At 39.8% G+C, this 26,410-nt stretch overlaps 1 protein-coding gene across 10 annotated transcripts in view; it reads left to right on the top strand.

Annotated features, from left to right (window-relative positions):
- Mbtd1 (mbt domain containing 1) overlaps window positions 1–26,410 on the top strand; it is a 59,591-nt gene that overhangs the window by 9,702 nt on the left and 23,479 nt on the right. For 7 of the 10 annotated variants that reach the window (XM_032913980.1, XM_032913976.1, XM_032913982.1 and 4 more), the window contains 5 exons: window positions 10,725–10,924; window positions 13,926–14,065; window positions 15,346–15,469; window positions 17,367–17,449; window positions 26,075–26,192. In XM_032913980.1, the coding sequence (XP_032769871.1) occupies window positions 10,771–10,924; window positions 13,926–14,065; window positions 15,346–15,469; window positions 17,367–17,449; window positions 26,075–26,192 (619 nt within the window). In that variant the 5' untranslated portion in view covers window positions 10,725–10,770. The remainder of the gene's footprint in view (window positions 1–10,724; window positions 10,925–13,925; window positions 14,066–15,345; window positions 15,470–17,366; window positions 17,450–26,074; window positions 26,193–26,410) is intronic. The other 3 variants (XM_032913983.1, XM_032913984.1, XM_032913979.1) reach the window with 2 other exon arrangements.

Here is a 26,410-nt window from a genome sequence, read left to right as displayed (position 1 = left end):
GTGGAAGACAGTTTTTATTGTTAGGCTTGGTACATATGTTTTAGGTAAACCGTGTATTTAAGAGAGAAGACAAATGGGGCAAACTGTTACTCAGGGCTAAGTGTGAGTGCATGGGCACTTGTGCAATTTTCCAGCCTTCCTGGAAGGTTGACATTTCTTTCCAAAGAAGTGAGAAGAAGGGCTGGCTATACTGACTGATTGTTACATCTGTTTTTTTAACAAAAAGTCAAAAATGAGAGTATATTTCCCTAGATAGGTCTAATACTTCTGGGACAGAAACATAGCTGTAAGGACTTTGTATGTAACAAAATTGCATGTCAAATGCCCTTCTACCTAAGCTTCTATCTTCTGAAACTGTTTTATACACTGGACATTTACCTACCATAATATAAAATACATACACCAAAGTTTATTAGAGCATACAAAATATTGAAAACTAGATATTTTTACAGAGAAAGAAGTGGTATGTTCTATGTGATTTAAGAACTTTGTTTTAAGATAGAAAGGAGGGACTGGAGAGATGCCCCTGTTGTAAAGTATGTGCATTGCAAGCATGAGGACCAGAGTTTGGATCTCCACATCTAGATAAAAAGCTAAACATGGCAGTGCCACCTGTAATTCCAGCACGGGGGAAGACAAAGACCAGCAGATTGCTGGAACTCTCTGGATAGCCACTGAACCAGTGAGCTCCAGACTCAGTGAATCCCATCTCAACAAATAAGGTGGAAAGACATTGAGGAAGATACCTGAAATTGACCACTGATACATGCATGTTCACGTGTATACACACAAATGAGCATATATGTATACCATATACATATCAAAAAACAAATATAAAAGTCTTGAATAGGTAAGTTGGGTTTTGTCTAGGAACAATCTCACTTGGGAAGAAAAATACAGACTGAAGTGAGAAGGAAAAAGCTCTTGGGGAATAGATTAGGACTAGAAGTAAAAGTATGGATTCATGACTTCTGGGAGGGAGGGAGGGAGAGGGGGAGAGAGAGAGTGAGAGTGTGTGTGAGAGAGAGTTTTGTTTCTCTAAAAGGGTCTCAGAAGTAAAGTTGGTCATGTCTGAATCAGGGTCTGTAATTCATTTTTAAGAATAATGATGAACATCTTTTTTTATTGAATATTTTATATATTAACATTTCAAATGTTATCCCCTTTCTCCATCTCCCTCTCCCATCCTCCCTCCCCCTACTTCTATAAGCATGCTCCCACTCCCACCTCAACACCCTGGCATTCCCCTACACTGGGGAAACAAGCCGTCACAGGACCAAGGGCTTCTCCTACTATTGATACCAGACAATGCCATCCTGTACTACACATGCGGCTGGAACCATGGGTCCCTCTAGGTATATGTACTCTTTGGTTGGTGGTTTAGTTTCTGGGAGCTCTGGGGAGTCTGGTTGGTTGATACTGTTGTTCTTCCTTTGGGTCACAAACCCCTTCAGCTCCTTCAGTCCTTTTTCTAAATCCTCCATTGGGGTTCCCATGCTCAGTCCAAGGGTTAACTGGAAGCATCCTCATCTGTATCAGTAAGGCTCTGACAGAGCCTCTTAGGAGACATTCATATAAGGCTCTTGTCTGCACGGACTTCTTGGCATCAGCAATAGTGACTGGGTTTAGTGGATATGAAATCTCCAGGTGGGTCAGTCTCTGGATAGCCTTTTCATTCAATCTCTGCTCCACTTTTTGTCCCTGTATTTCCTTTTGTGGATATTCTGTTCTCCCTTCTGAGAAGCATCTGCACTTTGGCCTTCCTTCTTCTTGAGCTTCATATGGTTTGTGAATTGTATCTTGGGTATTCTGAGCGTGTGGGCTAATATCCTCTTATCAGTGAGTGCATACCATGTGGGTCCTTTTGCGACTGGGTTACCTCACTCAGGATGATATTTTCTAGTTCCATTCATTTGCCTAAAAATTTTATGAAGTCGTTTTTAATAGCTGCGTAATACTCCATTGTGTAAATATACCACATTTTCTATATCCATTCCTCTGTTGCAGGACATCTGGTTTCTTTCCAGCTTCTGGCTATTATAAATAAGGCTGCTATGAACATAGTGGAACATGTGTCTTTGTTATATGTTACAGCATCATTTGGGTATATGCCCAAGAGTGAGTGGTGTAGCAAGGTCCTCAGGTAGTGCTATGTCCAATTTTCTAAGGAACTGCCAGACTGATTTCTACAATGGTTGTACCAGCTTGCATACCACCAACAATGGAGGAGTGTTCCTCTTTCTCCACATCCTCACCAGCATCTGCTGTCACCTGAGTTCTTGATCTTAGCCATTCTGACTGGTGTGAGGTGGAATCTCAGGGTTTTGATTTGCATTTCCCTGATGACTTAGGTGCTTCTCAATCATTCATTATTCCTCAGTTCAGAATTATTTGTTTGACTCTGTACCCCAATTTTATTAGGGTTATGTGGTTCTCTGGAGTCTAACTTCTTGAGTTCTTTGTATATACATATTAGCCCTCTATTGAATATAGGACTGGTAAAGATCTTTTCCCAATCTGTTGGTTGCCATTTTGTCCTATTGACAGTGTCCTTTGCCTTACAGAAGCTCTGTAATTTTATGAAGTCCCTTTTGTCAATTGTTAGAGCATAAGCCATTGGTGTTGTGTTCAGAAAAATTTCCCCTGTGCCTATGTGTCTAAGGCTCTTAGCCGCTTTCTCTTCAATTAGTTTCAGTGTATCAGGTTTTGTGTGGAGGTCTTTGATCCACTTAGACTTGAGCTTTGTACAAGGTGATAAGAGTGGATCGATTTGCATGCTGTCTTCTTTCCACTGGATGGTTTTAGCTTCTTTGTCAAAAATCAAGCGACCATAGGTTTGTGGGTTCATTTCTGGGTCTTCAATTCTATTCCACTGATCTACCTGCCTGTCTCTGTTCTAATACCATACAGTTTTTATCACTATTGCTCTGTAATACTGCTTGAGGTTGGGGATGGTGATTCCCCCAGAAGTCCTTTTATTGTTGAGTATAGTTTTCGCTATCCTGGGTTTTTGTTATTCTAAATGAATTTGCAAATTGCTCTTTCTATCTCTATGAAGAATTGAGTTGGAATTTAGATGGGGATTGCATTAAATCTGTAGATTGCTTTCAGCAAGATGGCCATTTTTACTATATTAATCCTGCCAATCTAGGAGCATGGGAGATTTTTCCATCTTCTGAGATCTTCTTCATTTCTTTCTTCAGAGACTTGAAGTTCTTGTCATACAGATCTTTCACTTGCTTGTTTAGAGTCACACGAAGGTATTTTATATTATTTGTGACTATTATAAAGGATGTCATTTCCCTAATTTCTTTCTCAGCCTGTTTATCCTTTAGGTAGAGGAAGGCTACTGATTTGTTTGAGTTAATTTTAAATCTAGCACTTTGCTGAAGTTTATCAGGTTTAGGAGTTCTCTGGTGGAACTTTGGGGTCACTTTTTGGCTAGGACTTCAAATAGTATATTGAATAGGTACAAAGAGAGTAGGCAGCCTTGTCCCTGATTTTAATGGAATTGCTTCATGTTTCTCTCCATTTAGCTTGATGTTGGCTACTGGTTTGCTATATATTGCTTTTTCTATGTTTAGATATGGGCATTGAATTCCTAATCTTTCCAAGACTTTTATCATAAAGGGATGTTGAATTTTGTCAAATGCTTTCTCAGCATCTAATGAGATGATTTTGTGAGGTCTTTTTATCCTTTGAGTTTGTTTATATAGTGTATTATGTTGCTGGATTTCCGTATATTGAGCCATCCCTGCATCCCTGGGATGAAGCCTATCTGATCATGGTGAATGATCATTTTGGTATGTTCTTGGATTTGGTTTATTTTGTATTTTTGCATCTATATTTATAAGGGAAATTAGTCTAAAGTCCTCTTTCTTTGTAGGGTCTTTGTGTGCTTTAAGTATAAGCGTAATTGTGGCTTCAAAGAACAAATTGGGTAGTGTTCCTTCTGTTTCTGTTTTGCTAGTTTGAAGAGTATTGATATTAGGTCTTCTTTGAAGGTGTTATAGAATTCTCCTAAACCCAGCTGGTCCTGGGCTTTTTTTGTGTGGGAGACTTTTAATGACTGCTTTTATTTCTTTAGGGGTTTTGGGACTGTTTAGATGGTTTATTCCTGATTTAACTTTGGTACCTGGTATTGTCTTGAAAATTGTCCGTTTCCTTCTGATTTTTCAGTTTTGTTGAATATAGGCTTTTGTAATAGGATCTGATAATTTTTTGAATTTCCTCAGATTCTGTTGTTATGCCTCCTTCATTTCTGATTTCAGATACTGTCTCTGTGCCCTCTGGTTAGTCTAGCTAAGGGTTTTTCTATCTTGTTTTTTTTTTTTTTTTCTGAAAGAACAATTCCTTGTTTTGTTGATTCTTTGTATACTTCTTTTTGTTTTGTGGTTGATTTCAGCCCTGAGTTTGATTATTATTATTATGATACCTGGTAGCCTTGGTTTCTGTTGCTTAGGTTCTTGCGTTTGCCTCTCGCCATCTGCCTATCTCCAGTGTTAGTTGGTCTTGCTGTCTGACTGGAGCTTGTCCCTCCTTTGTGCCTGTGAGCCTGTGATCTCAGTAGTGAGAGCGCTCCTGGGAGACCAGCTCTCTCCAGGTGTTATTTGGGTATGGAGGGATGTAGGACAGCCTTAATTCTGGGCACAGATGGAGACAGGAAGGAGGATCCTGCCCAAGCTGCTCTGCAGTCCCTGTCAATGATAAACTTATGATGCCCTATTTTTTGTCTCCCAAATGCTGAGATTACAGACATGTGACACAACACTCAGTTTATGCTTTGCTGAGGATCATTCAAACCCAGGGCTTCAGTCTTCTAAGCAAATATTCTACCAATGAGCTGTGACTCCCTGCCTTCCTTTTTTTTTTTTTTTTTTTTTTTTTTTTTTGTGGGAGTTTTTGGTTTTTCAAGACAGGGTTTTTCTATCTTGTAGTCATGGCTGTCTTGAAATTCACTCTGTAGGCAACATTGACCTGGAACTCAGGGATCTGCCTGCCTCTGCAGGCATTAAAAGTATATGCCACCACACCTGCCTAAATTGGATCTAGTTCATTTTATGTAAGTTTTTACCTGTATGTATGCATGCTTGGTGCCTACAGAGGTCAGAGGACAGCACTGAGTCCTCTGAAACTAGAGTTATCAAGTGGCTATGAACCACCACATGGGTGCTAAGAATTGAACCCAGATCCATATTCAAGAATAGTCAGTGCTCTTAACCATAGAGACCATCTCTGTCACTTCGACACAAAAATCTTGCTATATATATAGTCCAGATTAGCTTTAAACACTGTTCTTTCTCTGCCTTTTAAGTGTTGGGTTTAAAAATATAAATGCTGCGATTACAAGCTTACACTATCTAAACAGTCAGTCTCATGGCTTTTATTTACATTTTATAATAGCTAAAAATATTAAGCGTTTCCATGTCTTTATCTGCCATCTGAGTATATTTGAAATGTCTTTTTAAATATTTTACCTCACTTTTAAAACTGTATTGTTTCATTCTCTGAAGTGATTTTGCTTTTTCACTGTTTTGGGAGTATGCTTGATTTATTTTGTAGGGTTTTTCTTTTTCTTTTTTGAGATAAGGTCTATGCTGATCTGAAGCTCATTATTTACCAGAGGGTAACTTTGAATTCTTGATGCCTCTAACCTAAATACTGAAAGTGGCACCAAATTGGCCTGGTTTTGTTTGGTTTTTCAGTGCTAAGGCCTAGAGCATGCTAGGCCAAGTGCCCCACCACCCAGCTCTCTCAGTCCTTTTGTATTCTTTTATCTGAAGCAAGGTCTTGGTAAATTGCCCAAGCTGGCTTCAGACTTGACCTCTCAAGTAATTTGGGATTATAAATTTATATCACCACACCAAGTGGCAAGTGATATAAGAGAATTGAGAGAATTTGGGGGGTGGGGTGTTTTGTTTTATTTTTGATATAGGGTCTCATTTAGTCCAGGACAGCCTCAGAGTTCATTGTAACCCAAGATGACCTTGAACTCCTTATCTTCCTGACTTCAGTGAAACAAGTGTCTAAACCTATGGCTTGTGCATGCTCTAAGCACTCTACCAACTGGCTCAGCCCTCTCTGCGTTTCCACGCTGTTGTTGTTGTTGTTGTTGTTGTTGTTGTTGTTGTTGTTGTTATCGTTGTTGTTATCTAAGTACATGATTTGCCAGTATTTCCTCCCAGTCTTGTAAGTAGCTTGCTCTCTTAACAGTATCTTTTTAATGTTGAATGAGCATGACCCTTGGAGGTCAAAGAACAGCTTTCAGGAGTTGGTTTGCTGCTTTTGTAGCGTGTGGATTCCAGGAATTAAATTCAGGTTATCAGGCTTGGCAACAAGCACCTTTATCTGGTTGGACCATTTTGCAAGCCTCCGTTGTATCTTCAGGAGAAGAAATTAAGATTTTTTATCAAACCCAGTTTTATTGTATTTTTTCTTCTATGGATATTTTTAGTATTCACCTTAAACCTTAACTAGAAGTGCTATTTTTCTCTTTGAAGTTTACAGTTTAAGGTCTTCCCCTTTATGCCTGACCATTTGAATTAATTTGGAATATGACCATTTTGGATTGATTTGGAATGTGGATAAAAGTATCTGATTTTTATTGACTACATGTTTATTTCTAGGTCCTTACATAATTTATGCACTGATCTCTCAGCCTGTTCAAGGCAAAATCCCACTTTCTCCATTAATGTAGCATTATGATATAACCAGGCTGTCAGTTCTGTCACTCTGATAAGACAATGGTGAAAGTGTGTTAAATCTGTAAATCAGTTTTGAAGGAACTGACATTTTAGTGCAAGATATGGGGGCTTACCCTGGAGTCCCAGCACTCAGGAGGCTAGGTCAAGAGGATTGTCCCAGCACCCAGCCCTCTAACTCCAGGTACAGGAGATCCAGTGCTGTCTTCTGGACTAACTCCCAAGTGCTAGCATTAAAGGCTTGCCCCACCACAGCCTGGCATGTTTGTTTGTTTTTGTTTGTTACGAGTAGACTAGTTTATGGAAGAAAAGATACTTAGAAAACAGTTCTTCCAAAGAATTCAGCTTCCCAAAAAGTGTCATAAATTATGACGATGTTGGGTTAAAGAGATGGCTCAACAATTAAGAACACTTGCTGTGCTTAGAAAAGACCAAGTTCAGGGCTGGAGAGATGGCTCAGAGGTTAAGAGCACTGTCTGCTCTTCCAGAGGTCATGAGTTCAATTCCCAGCAACCACATGGTGGCTCACAGCCATCTATAATGAAATCTGGTGCCCCCTTCTGGCCTACATGTGTACATGCAGGTGGAATGCTGTATACATAAAAAGAAAAAAGACCACAAGGTCACAACCACCTGTAATTCCAGCTTTAGGGGATCTGACATCTGGCCTCCTTGGGCATCTACCCTCACACAATACAGCTAATAACTAAAATACTCAGTGTTAGCTTTACAAAGCAGGTACTAACCTTGAACGTGTGATCCTCCCACCTCAGCCTGCAGTGTTGGGATTGCAGGTGTGTCCTGCTTAGCTTTTATTGTCACCTTGGGAGAAGGAACCTCAATTGAACAATTGCCCTGGTCAGATTGGCCTGTGGGTGCGTCTGTGGAACATTTCTTAATTTGTGATTGATATACAGAGGTGCCAAGCCCGCTGGGCGTAGTGGGGACCATCCATAGGCAGGTGTGTGTGAGCTTTGTAAGAAAGCTAATAGAATAAGCCAAAGAGCAAGCCAGGGAGGGGTGAGTATCCCTCCTTGGCCTCTGTTTCAGTTTCCACCTTGAGTTCCTACCCTCACTTCTCTCAGTGACGGGCTGTTACCTGAAATGTAAGATAAAGTAAACCCGTTCCATGTTGCTTTTAGTCATTGTATTTATCACAGCAACAGAAAGCAAACTGAAACAAGATATGTGCTACCATGCCTGACATTAACTCTTTTAAAAAATATCAACAGCCTGTAGTATGCCATCTGTAATCATTAATCTTCTGAAGTGTCAAGTTGATACTTTCTGAACATAAAGTTAGAATAAGCTCTTTTGAGGTAACATATATTACTTGCTAAGTGAACTAGCTGTATAGTAGGCAAGCATAGATGAAACCTTGGAAGACTTTGTTTGGGGGAAGTAATTTTTTGTTTTGGAGACTGTACTTTTTTGGTGTGGGGTTGATTTTTGTTTGGGAGGATTATTTTGTTTTTGTTTGTTTGAGACAGGGTCTCTCTGTAACCCTAGCTACCCTGAAACTCAGGCTGACCTTGAACTCACGGATCTGCTAGTGCTGGGTTTAAAGGCTATGTGGACTCCGTTTAGTATTGTTGTATTATCCTTTTAGTATTGTGTGTATGAGTGTATATGTGTATGTATATACATGTATCAATGTGCACATCTCATGGCACACATGGAGATCACAAAATAATTTTCCAGTAGTTGGTTCTTTCCTTCCACCATAGTGTTTAGGGACTGAAGTCCATTAAATCAGGCTTGTACTGCCAGCACCGAGCCATCTCACTGGCCTCAAGTGGAGTCTTCATGGATATTTCTGCATGAAAGTGGGCTGGATGAGTTTATTAGAGATTCAGAGCCTATTCTGGCTGGTGTTGGTTAATTCTGTAAACCAAATACTGTGGTAAATCATTTATACACTGTCTTCTCTTGGTCCTATGAGGTGGGGAATGTCCTTTCTAAGCCCAAAGGATTTCTTACGATCCAATTACAAATCCTCCTGTATATCATCTCTAGTCCACTCAAGTCATGCATAAGTCAGTCATGCATGCAGTCAGTGTATCAAGCCATCTCCAAATCCTGTATCTTTTCCTTTTGGTTTTGGTTTTTGAAAGTTTTCTATCATGTAACCCTGCCTATCCTGGAATTCACTGTGTAGATGAGGCTGACTTTAAACTGTCACAGAGATTCATCTGTATCTTCATACACACACACACACACACACATACGCCACGCCACGCCACGCCACATCACACCTTACTACTCTACCCTACCCTACTCCCGGTGCTGGGATTAAAGCATGAGCCAACTCAAAATCCTTTATCTTGATCCTTCCTCTGCCTGTTCCAACAGTAGATATTCAAGGGTCACCCTTTGTGTTCTCAGGGTCTTACCTCATATGTGTGGCACTATTCCTGGGGAGACATGAACAAAAGTCTCCTTACCTCACTTAGCCACAGTAAAGATACTACCAAATTCCAACTTGGTGAGTCAGTAAGTTTGACTGGGGTTACTTGCAGGGCTGTGGTGAGCGGTTACTTAGAGGGAGCAGAATGGCAGCGCTGTCTCTGAAGCCCACCCTAGCATTTTGTGACGGCTCTCAAAAGTTGAAAGCTTGAAGCACACTGCTTCAGTGTGGTCACTGTTCCCATGGTTTCTACTTCTCCCAGACAGTGTCTCTCAGAGTCCTTAGCTTGGAGAGGAGGCGTCTAATGTATCTGGTCAGTTTCAGGGACCTGCAGGCCTTGAGTCGCTTACTTCTTAAACTTAAGAAGTTTCCCTGAAAGATGACATTTCACCTCGACTTTAAAACAACATCCTGTGTCTTAACAAACTTGATTCCAAGAGGAGTGAGGAATGGATGCTTTGTCTCCAGAATAAAATGCTATGCAATACTTCACTGAGGATGGTGTCATCATTGAGTATGCTGCTAGCCCCATCTTATTCTGTTGCCACATAACTGCTTTATCTCTCAGTTTGTGACACCATTAAGAGCTGTGTCTGCTATGTACACTGCTCTAGCTGTGTCCTCAGTTAGGATTGAGGTGCACAGTTGTTTGATAAGTAGTTACTAGGTGACTAAAAGAAAAAACTTAAGTTCTCAGGTAATAGTGTCAGGTTGATCAAAATTATGTGTTCATGTCGCTACACTATCAAAGAAGATTAACCCATTCCCTACCACCTACCCTGCAAGTATAAAATAGAAAAACTTTTCTTTTGGAATTGCCTTTAGAATCATTTCTTTTTAAATATTCCAATAGTGTCATATCCTGACTCTTTGAAAATAGTGTAATTATAAAACTACCCAAAAGTCATTCAGTGCAACAGGAGTGTTCTTCGGGGTGAGGAGTGGTGGCAACATTACTGGTATATGCAAAAGTCTTGCAAGGGAAGCTCCTAGGTCAGTGTTCTTTAGAGTATAAATAACATTCCCATTGTGTGACCTGAGGAGCCAAGTTGGGCACAGTAGGACACACTGTGTTCTCAGCCACCAGCTGTCAGAAGAATTAAGGCCAGCCTAGGCTAACCTGTCTCAAAATAGGAAAGAGGGATGGAAAGGTGGCTCAGTGGTTGATGCTCTTCCAGAGGACACAGGTTCAGTATCCATCACCCACATGGCAGCTCACAACTATCTAGAACTCCAGTTCCAGATGATCCAGTGATGACTTCTGACCTTTATGGGTACCAGGCACATAAGTGGTGCGCAGACATGCGTGCAGGCAAAACACCCACTGTGGTTTTTTTTTTTTTTTAAGAAACTTAGACTATTTGAAAAGGATACAATGTTGTCTGCTAAGCTTGCACCTATGATCCCTGCGGCTTGGGAGACTGAGTGGGAGGATCCCCTGAGTGGGAGGTCAGCCCAAGCTGTAACAGACTCTGTCCCAAAAACAAATAAAACAATCAGTTCTCAGTACTAGATCGCCACTTGTCAAGTCTCACTTGGTGGCATTTGTGTTGAGGGATTGTAAAGGGGGGTGTGTGTACGCACTGTGTCATATGTCACTGGTTTCTTCTACGAAGACAGAACATTCTTCACAATCCAAAAGAAAAAGCAGACTGGTTCGGGATGTTTGACGGCTATGATAGCTGCAGTGAGGACACAAGTAGCAGCTCGAGCTCTGAAGAGAGTGAAGAAGAAGCCGCTCCTTTACCTGCCAACCTACCAATTATCAAAAACAATGGGCAAGTCTACACATACCCTGATGGCAAATCTGGCATGGGTGAGTGTCCACGCTCTGACCTATTGTGTGACGTGATGTCTGAGCTCATGTCTTCATTGGACCTTTTTGCTAGGTTAGTTGTGTTTTATTTTATTTTGAGATGGTGTGTTGCTACTTAGCTCAGACTGGCCTAGAACTCACACTCCTCCTGTCTTTGCCTCCGAAGTGTTGGGATTATAAGCAGTGGTAGCACGCCGTGCCTCTCCTTTAGAATTTTTGAAGGACTGTTTGAAGAGACTGAGCTGAGCGCAGGAGTCAGATAAGGTCAGAGTTTGCGGTTTCACTTCTCTATCTTTGCCATCCGACCTTCCAGAGGGAAGCTGGTAGAGCAACATCATAGACAACATATTAGTCCACAATAAAGTCAGGTAATGACTATCTCTATAGCGCTAAAAGTGGGAAGACTCATACAGCTCTTAGAAACAATCAGATAGGACTTACTCTATGGTAATGTATTCTAAGATTTGGGGCAGAGGTTGGCAGATATTGTTGTGTTTGCGGTTTGGGGATCGGTTGGTTGGTTTTTTTTTTCAGAATAAGTTGCACTATAAATCCCAGGCTGGCCTGAAACAGACAGTACTCCTGCCTCAGCTTGCCCCACCTGGCATATAAGTTGTCACCTCTAGTAACACAGAAAGTGGCCTCACTTAGGACTAAACAAGGGGCCTAGAGGTAGTACTTCCCTAGCATGCACAGGGCCCTGAGTTCTGTCACTGGGACCACAAATAAATGAATATGTACACAGGGAAGCCATCCCAGAAACAATTTTTTTCTATAAAAATCAACTTAAGTGTTTGAGGTAATCACTTATTAGTAGAGTGCTTGCTAAGCAGGCATGAGGACCTGTGTTTGATACCCAGATAACACATAGAAAGCCAAGTACGATAGTGTCTACTCATAATTCCAACTAGCACTAGGGTGGTGGGGACGGGAGTCCATGGAGCTCACAGGAAACCTAACCTGCTTGGCAAGCTTTGAGCCAGACTGTAGTCCGCTCTGTGTGTGCTGTCAGAGAGCTTCATTATCACAGCCCACTAGAGCTTTGAACCAGACTGTCTCAAGAAAACCAGAAAGATGCCGCTGTGTGTGCTGTCAGAGAGCTTCATTATCACAGCCCACTAGAGCTTTGAACCAGACTGTCTCAAGAAAACCAGAAAGATGCCGCTGTGTGTGCTGTCAGAGAGCTTCATTATCATAGCCCACTAGAGTCATATGTGCTATTGCATCCAATAATCCAAAGAATTGTGTGGGGGACAAAACAAAACAAAAAGATAATCCAACTAATTAAAATGTTCATAAGACCAGGTATGGTGCACTCCTTTGATTCCCAGCACACTGGAGACAGAAGCAAGAGGATCTGTCTGAGTCTAAGGCCACCTTGGTCCATATAACAAATTCTGTGAGAGGCAAGACTTCATAGAGAGACTATGTCTCCAAAAAAAAATGTACGTAAGGGAAGATAGATGTGTAGCTCAGAAGTAGAGCTCTTTCTTGCATGGAAAGATATTGTGTTATCGAGCGCCACAAACCAGAAAAGAAGAATTTCCTAGATGTATTCTACTTCAACTGATATTTCTCAGTCATGGTTGACAAAACTATTTGAAAACTTACATCAAAATTATTGAACTTAGCATAATGGTGGACACTTTAATCCCAGTGCTTGAAAAAGAGGCAGGCAGAGCTCTGTGAGTTCAAGGCCAGCCTAGACTACACAGTTAATTCAAGAATTTCAGACAAATCAAGACCCTGTCTCAGAACAACACAAAATTAGTTTCTAATGTTGCATGTTCTTGCTCTGGTTTGGTGATGTCACACCAGTATGGAAAATCTTATCACAAAAGAGCAGTGCAGATTGAGAGAGTGTATAATTCTAATCAACATTGATTCATTTTGTTTTGTTGGAGACACATCTCACTGCGGAGACCAGGCCTGCTTTAGTCTCCCAAGTGCTAGGATTAAAACTGTATACCACTATGGTAGCCTTTTTTAAAAATGATCTAGAATTTGTACAAGGAACTATTCTTTTTTTTCTCTACTGGACACAATGCCTTGGATTTTGGTATTCTGTCTTGTTTCCATTTCTCATGTATTTGTAAGTACTGGTTATGCTGCAGGTGTTTTTAGCCTGGCCATTTGAGTGGGAAATTAACCTATTGGGTTTCTCCCCCAAACTCCCCTTAGGTCACACTAAGGATTAAACCTAGAGCGTCACGCATGCACTATCACTGCGTGTTCTACCACTAAACTGTATCCCAGCCCACTGTTTAGTGAGGTGGGGTTTTACAGAGTTCTCCACACTGGACTTGAATTCTCTCTGCAGCCTAGGTAGACCTTCAACCTCTCAGCCCTTCTGCTTCAGCCTGCCTGCACAGACAGACCCAGCTCTGTCTGTCATTCTTGAATTTCAGTTCTTGTGACATTTGTTTATGTAATTCTTTCAAACTATTGGTCATTATGTAATACCTACCAGAAACTTGGCTGTCTCTTGCCCTGACTAGTTGCTAGGAGACCTCACCTCGGAATTGAAGCTTGCCCCATCCTTCTATGTCCCCTGGACATAATTTTAATTTTTCTAAATACTTGTTCTTTTTTGGTTTCAACCTTTGCAGTATTTTAAAGACTTTTGCTGTCATTTCGTTAATCCTCAACTATGTTGCAGTCCTCTTAGTCTTTTGCTTATACCCATTTAAGAGCTAAAATTCATAACATGTAACAAATATATGTATCAATATATATGAAAATGCCTACTAGCACATGATAAGCATTAGGAAAAACGTTAGTTGAAAACAGGGTCTGTCTCTGTGTACACACACACAATTTCAGGAAATTGTTAGACTTTGGCAACCATGGCATCAGGTCCTGTCTGTAACTTTTCTCTATCATTTGTGTAAGAGATAGCAAAAAGATTCATTGCATATTTTTAGATAAGTACCACTAGACAGGAGACATTTGACTTTATTATGATGTTCATATCAATGTTTTTATTGTATTGATTTATTAGCTACCTGCGAGATGTGTGGGATGGTCGGCGTACGAGATGCTTTTTATTCTAAAACAAAACGTTTCTGCAGTGTTTCTTGTTCAAGAAGTTATTCATCAAACTCTAAGAAGGCAAGCATTCTGGCCAGACTTCAGGTAACGGTACAGAAACCTTCTTATTCTTCCTGTTTCTCATGGCTTTCACTCCCCGGTTATCTGACTGTGATTCACTGCATTCCACCTCTGCCTAACGGGCCAGGCGTTTACAGCCCACGCTCTTAGGAATGTATGAGCCACGAGTGGTGTAAACAGGAGCATCTTACATAGTGAGAACATGCTATCCGAGATAAGCTGAAATTATCTGTATAAATGAGTAGGACCTTTCTTCACATAAGTACAATTAAATAACTTGTTTGTGTAGAACATAAAGCTAATCTCCTGGTGTGCCCCCCGTTTTGTCTCTCAGTTCCTATCAAAGCAGAGAACGATTCATTTGGGCGGGGGGTTGGGGGGGGCTCTGTTTTCTTTTCTTTACTTTGCTATGGACTTTGGATTTTGTTCTTTGTTAGCTTTGTACTTTTGAGTACATCCAGTTCGATGCCCTAACCAAGTATGTTTGGTTGATATAACTCACCTTTTTTAAAACATCTATGAAACCAAAAGAAAATCATCCTCTTTTAAATATATATTAGTGCTGACAAAGTACTAGTATCCTGACTTACTTGACTCAGTTATTAACATACCATCTAAAAATTTCTTAAGGCATTATAGTACTGATTTTTGTAATTGTCTTTTGTGTGATCACAGTTTCCCTCTCATTTAATGTATTGTGATCATTACATAGCACTGAAAGAGTTATTTAACCCCCTAGATGAAGGAAATACATCACTTAGATGTATTTCTATATTTCAGATAGACAGTTCCCAAAGATCCTGAGCAGTGGTCTGTACCCAAATGGATGCAGTTTGTCACACTGAATTTGGCCATGACCATTATGTCATTGACCTTTTGCATTAGCACTAAAGGTATAAACTCAGTCACTTGCTCTTTGAACATTCAGTTGACTTCTCTTACCGTGTCAGTAGCATTGCTTTGCAGCTGCATGAGTGAATAACCCTGAGTCTGTCTACTCTAAGGAGAAGTTGAATATCCACCACAGCCTATATTTTAACATTTTTATGGGGTATAATTTTCATTAACATATTAATTTGCATATTGCTGTTTTAGTCTGTGCCAGCTCTACTGCCCATATTAGATAACTACATTGTAGCAGAACTCAAAAAGAAAAAACTCTAATGTTAAAATCCCTTGTATGTTTCCTCTGCTTTAATAATTTTCTAAACCCTCAATATTTAAGCAGAATGATTAGTATGCAGTCATGTTAGATTTTGGTTGTGGAGGGATGAAGAAGAATCCTATTTACTTAACTTTTCTTGTTTCAGGGTAAGCCTCCAACAAAGAAAGCAAAAGTCCTTCAAAAACAACCTTTAGTTGCTAAATTAGCTGCCTATGCTCAGTATCAAGCTACCTTGCAAAATCAAGCAAAGACAAAAGCAGGTAATTCTGGTAAGTAATAAAAGTGAAATATTTATTCAGCTAGTTTCGAGTAACAGCATTTTAACCTTGGGGGTGTGTTTATTTACATCAGTACACTGCAGCTGTCTTCAGACACACCAGAAGAGGGCATCAGATCCCATTACAGATGGTTGTGAGCCACCATGTGGGTCCTGGGAATTGAACTCAGGACCTCTGGAAGAACAGTCAGTGCTCTTAACCGCTGAGCCATCTCTCTAGGCCCTCAAAGTCTGGTATTGTGTTTTTAAATACAAGTGGGACATTCCTAACAGAAAATACAAATTCTGATCTGGAAAGGCACTTGTTTAGTGATAGTGTTCACCTAGTACATAAGGTCCTCATTAGCACAACCAGAAGGAAAATCTGAAATCCAAATGTTTTGACATATGTGTCATTTAAGCACTAAATAAAGTGCATGTAGATGCCTGAAGATCCATGAACCTCTGAATTCTGATATACTTTTGGTAGCAAGTACTTAAAACATGGGTTTAACCAATAAAAGCTTGTGTTGTTCAGCCACTTTATCGATTCCTCTGGTGAGTGGATTTTTGGAAGAGGGTTTACTATGACGACACCCCACTCCCACCCCACACCATCATCTGTTAAGTGCTTTGAGTACAGGCATGTGTCATCACATTTCACTGAATTTTTTCCTTTTAAAATAATTAATTTTATTTCCTTTCAAGTTTAAAAAATAAAAAAGGTAACTTTCAAAGCCAGGCTGTGGTGGTACACCTCTTTAATCCCAGCACTTGGGAGGCAGAAGCAGATGGATCTCTGAGCCCAACATGGTCTACAAAGTGAGTTCCATGAGTTTTAGGACCACCAGGGCTAGAACAGAGAAACCCTGTCTGAAAAACTAAAACATAACAACAATAGTAGTGAACAGTAACAACTTTCAGGCTAGAGATGGCTCACCAGGTGAGAGTACTCGAGAGCAAGCCTGGAACCCACCTGCTGTAGGAGAGAACCAACTCCAAGAAGCTGTCCTGTGACCCCACACACACAGGCTCCCCAGCAAACAGTAAATACGTAAATGTTGGGATTCAGGAATTTTGCCTCACAAACCACACAAACACTGGTCTCAGTTGGACAAGGCTAGTTTATTTAGCATACACTCCAGGACTGATGGACCAGGCCCATGGTCCAGATTCGGGAACTGAACCATGACCCCTGAGTTAAGATCCTACAGGGTTTTTAAGCCCAAAATACACAAACATCTGTGCCAAATTATTTCACCAATCAGGATTTAGGGATAGGGAATTTCCTTAGGAGCATGCCTTTATTGTACATTTATCTTGCTCCCATTGGTTGGGGTATTCAACTCTGGCAGGGAACTTAACTTGTCAAGTGTTCCTGTCCTAACTTGTCTACTAGGATGTCAGTTACCCACATACATGTCTCCTTTGCCTAAGCAGGATGCCAGTTTCCAGGGAGGTCTCAGGAACTTAAAACTGTACTGGACCATTACTCAAAATGGGAGTCTTATATCAAACAGTTTATTAAGTTATTGCAGGTATTTCTCTTATGTTGGGAGTCTATCCTAGCGGCAGTTTATACTATAAAAGCTTACACACAGGTGTAGGAAGTGCTGCTGGGTGGTTGGTTCCAGCCCAAGCTTATTGTGGGTGACTACACACAACAGTTCTGCTGGCTTCTACTGTGGTAGGTTTCGAGGGGCACAGAACATAACAGACTGTGTAATCAATCTTGGCATTAGAAAGTTTCCTAGGAACAGCAGAAACATAAGAGAAAGTGTCTAGCCATATAATTGTTACCTAGGCCTTAACATTATACATAGGCCTTAACAATACATACATTTTTGTAAATATGTTAGAGGATTAAATCTGAACTTATTATTATTCTATTTATTATTTTATTATTCCAGCAATCTCCGTGGAAGGCTTCAGCTGGGGTAACTACATCAACAGCAATAGCTTCATAGCAGCTCCGGTTGCCTGTTTTAAGCATGTGAGTATGGAATTCTTCCATACCATGAAATACTTGATCTGTAAATCTGATTGTACAATAACACATCATCATCTTATCCCTAGAAAGTGTTTGCTTATACCAAAAGAGAAAAGTGTTTCTCCTTTAATTATTATACTTAATAGCTAAAAACAACTTTTCGTGTTTTGCGAGTAAAATCTTCAACCAAAACAAGAAAGCCCCTTTTGAGGACTTTTGAAGCATTAATTATAGCTCAGAAACAAGGTGATTGCCTAGAACATACAAGCCCTGTGTCTTTTTTGCCTCCAACATAAAGACTTTTACTTACAATATGTAATGATTTTGAAAAGTAAGAAATACTATCTCATCCGGTTTCGATTTTGAGCCATTGGAGACATGAAAATGGAGGCCTCTGTAACACACTTGGCTTACTGCTAGCATGTCACGTGGTCAGCCTGAGACCTTTATCTCAAGAACTTTGGGATTTGATCAAGTAATTTCTAAAAGAGATGACTTTCCTCCGGTCCTGTTTTTGCCTTCAAATATAAAAACATCACACCTCAAGGAAGCAGCAGGGATGTTTTCTTGTAAGCTGGAGTAAGTGATCTGTGTCTTTGAAAGACATTCTTTTCAGAACATTTAATGTTTGGTTTTTTAAATGTGTCCGATGTCATTTCACTTTATTTATCTTTGATAATTTGTCTAATATTTCTTAACCTGACATAGTTATATTTAAAAACTGACTGTTTCTACGTATACATGAACAGGAAAAAGTTAGAAATTAATGAAGTTTTGTTCACATATAACACTCTGCTAGGGCTTTATTAAATAGCATGCAGACAAAACTGCACATGCTTTCTTACTTATTCTGCCAGTGAAGACAGATTTTTTTTAGACTCAAGCATATTAATACACTAGTGCAAATGTGTATTAAGTCCCAGTGCATGGATTTGTTAGTTTTCTTCCTTTAATGTACAAATGTTAAGCCCTTGTCTGTGACATGCCATCCAAGAGAACCTAGGTACTTACTTCTCTGCGTCAAGTGGGTGGTTCATGCTGTGCTTTTGGTTAATAATGGGCGATATGTGAGGCTGTCATGTACAACTAGAGAGAGAAGTGCAGGGCTGGTTATCACTCACTGGCAGGGCATGCACAGCCACGCTGGAAGATTCCACAGCTGCCAGTGCAGAGCGTAAGCCACAAGCTCAGTCCTCATAGTGCTGCTCTGTGGAATTCCCTAGTAAGTCTTCATCCAACACACCTGGCGCAATGTCCGTCTCTTGTCTCTTTAAATGGCTTTCATCTTTCTTCAGATCTTCTTTTTAATGTTTTATGTCATGAATGATGTCAAGCCTTTTTATATAAGTAGCCAGGTATTTTAAAAATAGCATTTCAAGGTCCTGTAACTGTATTTCATTTCCTGTCCATATCTTTGAACAGTTACATGAAATAATGTTCTTTGTGAGTACATCTCTTATAGTAATTAAGTTGTCTGGTTTTGCTTAAAGCTTTGCTATTTTGAGACTGACATGGTTAAAGGGCAGGTAATTGTACCCTGGAAATAAATATCCCAGAAAGGACTGGAAGGATGTACACTGACTTGAGAGTTGTGGTTATGTGAAGGGAAGCTGTTTGGATGGGGATAAAGATGGTAAGAAAGGACTTTTAGACTTGTAAGAATTCGTGTTTTTTCTTTTTAAACAGGAATTTCTATAATTTAAAATTCAGTTTCATGGTCTGGGTCTGGTAGCATATACCTATAGTCCCAGCACCTGGAAGGTAGAAGCGGGAGGATCAAGAGTTCAAGGCTAGTCTCAGCTACCAAGTGAGTTGAAGACTAGCCATAAAGGATGTTCTGTGATGTAGACTGGAGCAGCTAACTTATTCATACTGATAATGTGGCACCTTCACTTTCTCGCTCAAAACCAGTTCCTATTGCACTCCCTTCTTTACTCCTTTCTTATTAGAGAGGAAGCACTTTGTCTCACTACAGTGAATTCGCTTTGGTGCTTTAATCACCATTTCCCATTGAAGCCATTTGATTTAAGAGGTGGACATTCCTTATGCCAAACTCAGTTTTATAATCTTTAGTTGATTCTCCAGTATTCCCCACCCCCATTTGATCATTTGATATCTAAGAAAATTTCCTGGTTTGAGCTATAGGAAGGCTGTTATCAGGAATTGCTGGAAGCAGAGGCCTGTCTCATACATCATCCTTCTAAGACTTGATACATTCTCTAATAGGGTCTCTTCCTAGAGATTCGACATCCTTCCTCTTGCCCACTTAGTACCAGATAGGAATCTTCACATTGATAGGAATTAATTCTCAAACCTAATTACAAATACACATCTCTGATGTGTGATACAAAACCAAGGCTGTCTGATTGGAACAAAAATTGGTGTGAGTGTGCTGTCCAAATTCTGAGCCTGGATTCTCTGCTTAGCAACCTCTCCAGTAGGGGTCCAGACAGCTCAGCACTTAACAGTCAGGCTTTCAAGTGTGAAATTCTTTAAATTTCTAGAAACAAAGCTTCTACACAGTGCGTTGTTTGGCTAGAGATGAGATGTGCCTCAGCAAATAAAGTGCGTCTACTGCTCTTGCATGGCCTCTAAGTCCTATTCCCAGCACCCATGTTAAGTGGTTCAGAACTGCCTATAACTTGAGCTCTTTAGAGATCTGATGCCTATGGCCTCTGTGACCATCAGTTCACATGCATAAAAACACACATACAAAAACAATTTAAAATAAAAATAAAATTTAGAAAAATAAAGGTATCTACCTTAGAGGCAAACATGGTGGTCTATAACTGTGTTCCCCGCACTCAGGAGGCTGAGCCATGTGCACTGCCATTGTGTTTACAGCCAGCCTAAGATACCCCGAGTGCCAGGCCAACAAGTGATAATGTGTGGTTTTGTTAGTAAATAAATAAACAAACAGTCTTTGGAACCAATCCTGCTGCTGTAGCCAGTCTCAGCTATAAAATGGATGAGACTGCAGAACCACCAAAAGGATAGGTCTGCAGTGAAAATTGAGTCCCTTTTGTCTTTTCATATATTATTTCTTACCAAATTAAATGTGGCTTAGACCTCAGTCACAGCAAGAAACTACATTAGTGGTTTGAGAGAGTAAATAAACTCTGTCAGAGCTTTGGTATCCAACCCTTAGCCACCCTTTCCTTGACCATCTCAAGTTGGAAATCACTGAAATGGGTATATTTTTACTTAATCCTAAATCAACCAGATGTGTTGACAAATACTTGTTATCTCAGCAGTCAGGAGGCTGAGGTAAGAGCATTGTGAGTCCCAGGCCACCTGGCTGCAGAAGCGAGACCTTTATCAAAAAGCCTTAAAACAAGGAAGAAGAAAAAGATGGCCTACTATACAGTAGTATATAGTCACAAAGCTGGCAATTTCTTCAAAGCTTCTAGTCACCTAGACATTCTTCAACAAAGCTTTTACTTTTTTTTTTTTTTTTTTTGAGAAAATGGATTGTAATTTTAAACTTAATTTTTACAATTTAAAGTTTTCAGTTCTTTTTCAGATTACTTTTATTTTAATCATGTGTATGCCTACATGTGGGCATACATATACATATATATACATATACATATATACATATACATAGTACAGATGCCCATGATGGCCAAAGATGGCAGATCCCCTGAAGCAGGAATTCAAGTGGTTGTGAATTCCCTGACATGGATGTCAGGAAACAAACTAAAGTCCTCTACAAGAGCAGTGTGTGCTGAGCCATTTCTTCAGCCCTCTTCTCGTTCTTGGTTAGTATCCATACAAGGCAAAAAAAAAAAAAAATTAGATATGTTGTATAAATTCATCAGATTCACAGCTGTTTATTTATCGTGCGTGCGTGCGTGTGTGCGTGCGTGTAAAATGTTTGCAGAGAACTGAAATAGTCTCTCACTAAATAGCCCAGGCTGACTTGAAATTCAAATCCTCTTGCCTCAGCCTCCTAAGAGGGATCATGACGGTCTGCCTTCATATGTAGCTGCCCTGTGACCTGGGATTGGGGCAACAGTGCTGAGTTTCTGATGTGGGTAGAGGGATCATTTGTTGACTGGTTGCTTTTCAAAACAGGATCGCTGTAGACCAGACTACTCTGGAACTCATAACAGTCCTCCTGCCTCAGCTTATGTGTTAGGATTGGAGGCATGATATATCACAACTTGAAAGCAGAGTTTATTTGACTTTTCATTCTGCCTCCATGAGTATACCTGGTGTCATTTACATAGTATAGTCTCTTTGTTGTTTTTGTCTCAGACCTGGGTGTGACTCTCTTGAAAAAAATAAGTATGTATGTATGTATGTATGTATGTATGTATTTATGTGTGTATTATACATAGTTATCTTGCTTTAATGATAGAAAAACAGAAGCCTCTTCTGTATCTAAGCAACAGCAATGGTTTAGCTTCGTAGTAAAAGTCATGACATAATCTCTTAGACACATGCTTATGAGAAATACTTCCCTACTGAAGTTACCTGTAAGGGTATATCGCCTTCTATCCTTGACCCACTCAGAGAGAACTCCAGAAAATACATAATTTAACTTTACCTTAGTTATAACTAAAGATAAGACCTCTGTGCGTCTTAGATTAGAAAATGTCTTCTAAAGAAAATAAAATTTGAGTTAGTTTCTGGCACTTAGTGTTCCACCCACACGAACGGGCATGAAGTGTATTCTCTGCAAAGGTAGCAAGGCCCACACTGAAAAGTTACCTGCCATGGGTTCACAGGAAAACCTAAATTGAAAGGAGACCTAAATAAACCTATGTTATTGTCTTAACTTTGTACTCTTTCCTAGAATGGAGTTTGTTTTTTGTTTGTTTGGTTGTTTTTTTGGTGGGGGTCTCCTAGTGATTAAGCTATATTTGTTTTATTTTAATTAAGGAGTTTTAAACCCAAATGTAGTAGTGCATAACTGTAATCTTAGCACTCAGAAGGCTTCCTTGTGGGCTGGAGGGATGGCTCAGCGGTTAAGAGCACTGACTGCTGTTCCAGAGGTCCTGAGTTCAAATCCCAGCAACCACATGGTGGCTCACAACCATCTGTAATGGGATCTGATGCCCTCTTTGGGTGTGTCTGAAGACAGCTACAGTGTACTTACATACATAAAGTAAATAAATAAAATCTTTAAAAAAAAAAAAAAAAGGCTTCCTTGTTTGGGAAGCTGAGGCAGGAGGACCACAGCAAGTATAAAGAAAGCTAACTTAGTCTACATAGTGAGTTTAGGCCAACCTGGGCTACAGAGTAAGACCTTGTCTCAAAAGGGGGACAGAAAGTTTTAAATTAGTGACTTCTGCTTCCTTTTTTACGTATCTATAGCATTTTTTCTAAGACATTTTCAAGCATTCCATTTTCCTCACACTCTACATCTCTGTGCAAACATCACCCCCATCCCTTCCCTCCCACCCCCATAGATTCTGGTGTTAGATGAAAAGGTGAGTATACTTTCTGGAGAGAAGGAGATGATAGTAGAGTTCTGTTCTGTCTGTCTGTCTTGTTCGGATCAGGGTGGAAATTGAGGAAAAGGGCCTTGCTATGTATCCCAAGCTAGCTTCAAAACCACAGCGGTCCTGCATCAGCCTCCCAAGTGCTGCTGCTCTACAGATGTGCAGCACTGTGCCCAGCTTCTTGTCTTGTGTTTTGTGATCAAATGTTATTTAATCTTCCTCTAATACATATACTTGAGTAATCATATACCTTTTCTTGTTCAGAGGAATCATAATGATGGATTTTGCTTTATCATGGGGATAAATTCTTTCTTGGTTTCCTACCTGCAATTTCAAGTCTAGCCTCTGCCCATTTATACTGTGTGAAGGTCGGGTACACTTACCAAAAGTTACAGGTTAGCAGTGTTGTAAAGGAAGTCTTTGTCTCTGTTAGCATCATGTGTGCCCTCGGAGAATGTGAATGCCAGTCATCTGGGCTATTTGGACTATCTGGGAATGCTCTTAGAGTAAAGAAAATAAGGCTTCCTGCCAGATTATTTTCTTTCAGATAGATAGATGGAGGTTATCATACCCTTGTATTGGGGACCCCTCAGCATTTGGATTTGGCCATCTCTACAGGACCTGATGACAGCTTACTTTGCAGGGAAGGAGAGTCGCTCCCAGATAGCTCTCACGAGTGGCCCTGGAACAGGAAGTGGTGGAGCAGATCTTCCTTGTTTGGGAGGAGCCTGAGGTAGACCTCGCATCCTGAGTCTGGAAGGTAAATTTGTTGTTACCTGTAAATAATGGTTCTGCTAGTTCATGCTATGCCAATCCAGACTTTTAAGGTGTCCCTCCTGCCAGCAAGAGAAGACAGATGACTTGGATGAAGGTGGCTGTCAAGCCCTGGGTCATTCAGTCTTCCACACTTAAAACAATATTCATTTAAAACAAAAGGGCAGATTTATCTATGAAATCATTATTTCAACACATTGAGCACATACTATGTTGTAACTGTAGTGCTCTATCTTGTTGATGTTTGTTTCTTCATTTTTTTTTTCATAGAATGAACTATATGGATTGGTTTAAGAGGGCCTAGCAGAACCACAACCTTACAGGCAAGAACAAATGTCACTTTCTGCTACTTTCTCCTATACCAATCCAGACTATAGGGACGAAACCAAAGATCTCCCACTCAAGTGAACATTCCTTTTTTTGTTGTTTGTTTTTAAGTAAACATTCACACGTCTTTTCTTTAATAAATAACGCTAAACGATATTTTCTCCAAAAATAATACTGAAGCTTTAAAAAAAGAGTCAATACAATAAATTGTCAAGTCTAGCTCAGAAAGGAGTCCTATATGCAAATTTCATTTAGTATTGTGCCCACCTAATCTGTAGCATGTCAGCATAGCCATGCCTCTTCTCAATAAAAGTCAAATTCACAGATTTGGCAGTCCAACAAAGAGTAGCTACCCTACTACAGTTTAATGCAGCTTTATGCTGCATTTAACTGTACCTATCTTCTTTGGTTGCTAATCCTCACAAGAAACAAATATAAGGTCTTCATATTAATATATGTTAGCTTAGTTTATACTACCTGTCCTCCTTCTAGCCTCTCCTTTTCTGAGCATATCTGCTGGCATTAGGGATGGCCCTACAGTCTAGAGTGATGTAGGGGGAGGTAGCAGAACCTGAAGGGTCCAGTCTTCCTGTTTAAAAAAGAAAAGCAGGTATATGGCACACACACCTGTAAGGCTACCACTTGGGGTGAGGGGAGGCTGTGGTAGGAGGATTTCAGATTTAAGGCCAGTGTGATGTACATGGCAGATTCCAGGCCAGCCTGAACTACATAGCAAACCCTGTGTCAAAGGGGACGGGAGTAGTTTTATTTTTACCTCCTCTCTTGAGAAGTATATGTGTGTTCCCTCCCCATAATTACCATTAAGATTGGACATGTCTCCAAGTAGGGTATATTCGTTGCTTGCTACTCAGTGTTAGCCATTAACTGTTATGTCTTTGGCTTCAGATCTATCTTAATTCACTATTTTTTGACATTCTATTTCCTCCAGAGATTTATTAACTGTTTAGAGGGCAGGAATTAAATGCTGCTTTAGACTGACTGGGTTACCATCAGAGAATTCTTTGACAGAATATATTTTCTTTCCCAATGTCTATATTTGCTAGTTGATGTCTGTGCTTGCTTATCTTTTAATTTTGAGGCTATTTTGTTTTTACCTAATTTATCCCTATTATCAGGTCTTCAAGAACCTCGCCTTTTTTGTTTATGTCTAGTGTTCTACATTTCATGAAAACATTGGTTATCCAGGGCCACAGAGACTAGAATTTTCAGCACTAATGAATAATTATAACTCATAACTTGATTTAATTTACTATTGCATAAAGTCCAAGTAATTGTTTATTGCCTTGCAGTTTAGGGATTCATAGAAATGGTTTGGCACATGTAAGCTTCCGGGAAACGCAGTTGTAACACTCTTTAAGTATTGATCTCAGTTGCCATCCTAACCAGTGCTGGAGGCCCGTGCTCAGCAGCTCTAACACTGGGAAGTTTTCTCTTCGAGTAATTGTTGCATAAGAAATTTTGAGGTAGAAAATTAACTTGACTGTGGGCCTCATTTCCCAGATCTCTTCAACTCCCTCTTTAATTACCCTTCCACTGCTCTTTCCTGTCTGTCTTAATAGACTGTATTTATATTCTGTGGATTTAACTTGCATTTCAAATATAGGTACCTGTTCTCCGGATCACGTTGCTTAAAGCCTGTTAATTGAAATTTTTTTTTCTCTACTCTTGGGCAAGATTTTTAGAAATTAAGGGGTAAAATATTTTTCATTTAGTATATTAAAAACACTAAGTTCCTCAAGTCAGATTGATATTATGATGTCAACCCAGTTTGTAATTCAGGTTTTAGAGTAATTGTTACTTAAGTGTCACATTTGGTCTGTTGAATTTCAAAGTCAACATGTATCTAATATTTGTAGATTCTGTCTTCTATCTTGAATTTGATACTGACACTGGCTTTCTCCAAATAAAAATCTTTACAACAAAGAATAGAAACTGTGAATTAAGAAAAGAATTGAGTGGATTAAAATACTGTATTTGAATATTCCATTGCTTAATTTTGAATGATGTTTCATGCATATGTTACTAAGATGATAATTTAATAATTTTTGTGTGACAGGCACCTATGGGGACCTGCTGGGGTGATATATCAGAAAATGTAAGGATAGAAGTTCCCAATACAGACTGCAGTCTACCTACCAAAGTCTTCTGGATTGCTGGAATTATAAAATTAGCAGGTGAAAAGCATACATGATGATTTATTAGGACACAAACTTTTGTTTTAAAAAATGTATATAAATTTTGCAAGTATTTGGGTTGGGGATTTAGCTTAGTGGTAGAGCGCTTGCCTAGCAAGCGCAAGGCCCTGGGTTCAGTCCCCAGCTCCGAAAAAAAGGAAAAAAAATTTTTTTGCAAGTATTATAAAATAAAGAATATATGTGTGGGAGTGGGCAGA

The sequence above is a fragment of the Rattus rattus genome, chromosome 9, assembly GCF_011064425.1.
Source record: "Rattus rattus isolate New Zealand chromosome 9, Rrattus_CSIRO_v1, whole genome shotgun sequence".
NCBI lineage: Eukaryota > Metazoa > Chordata > Mammalia > Rodentia > Muridae > Rattus > Rattus rattus.
The sequence above is the reverse complement of the archived record's forward strand: the minus strand, read 5'-3'. Positions and strand labels throughout refer to the sequence as shown.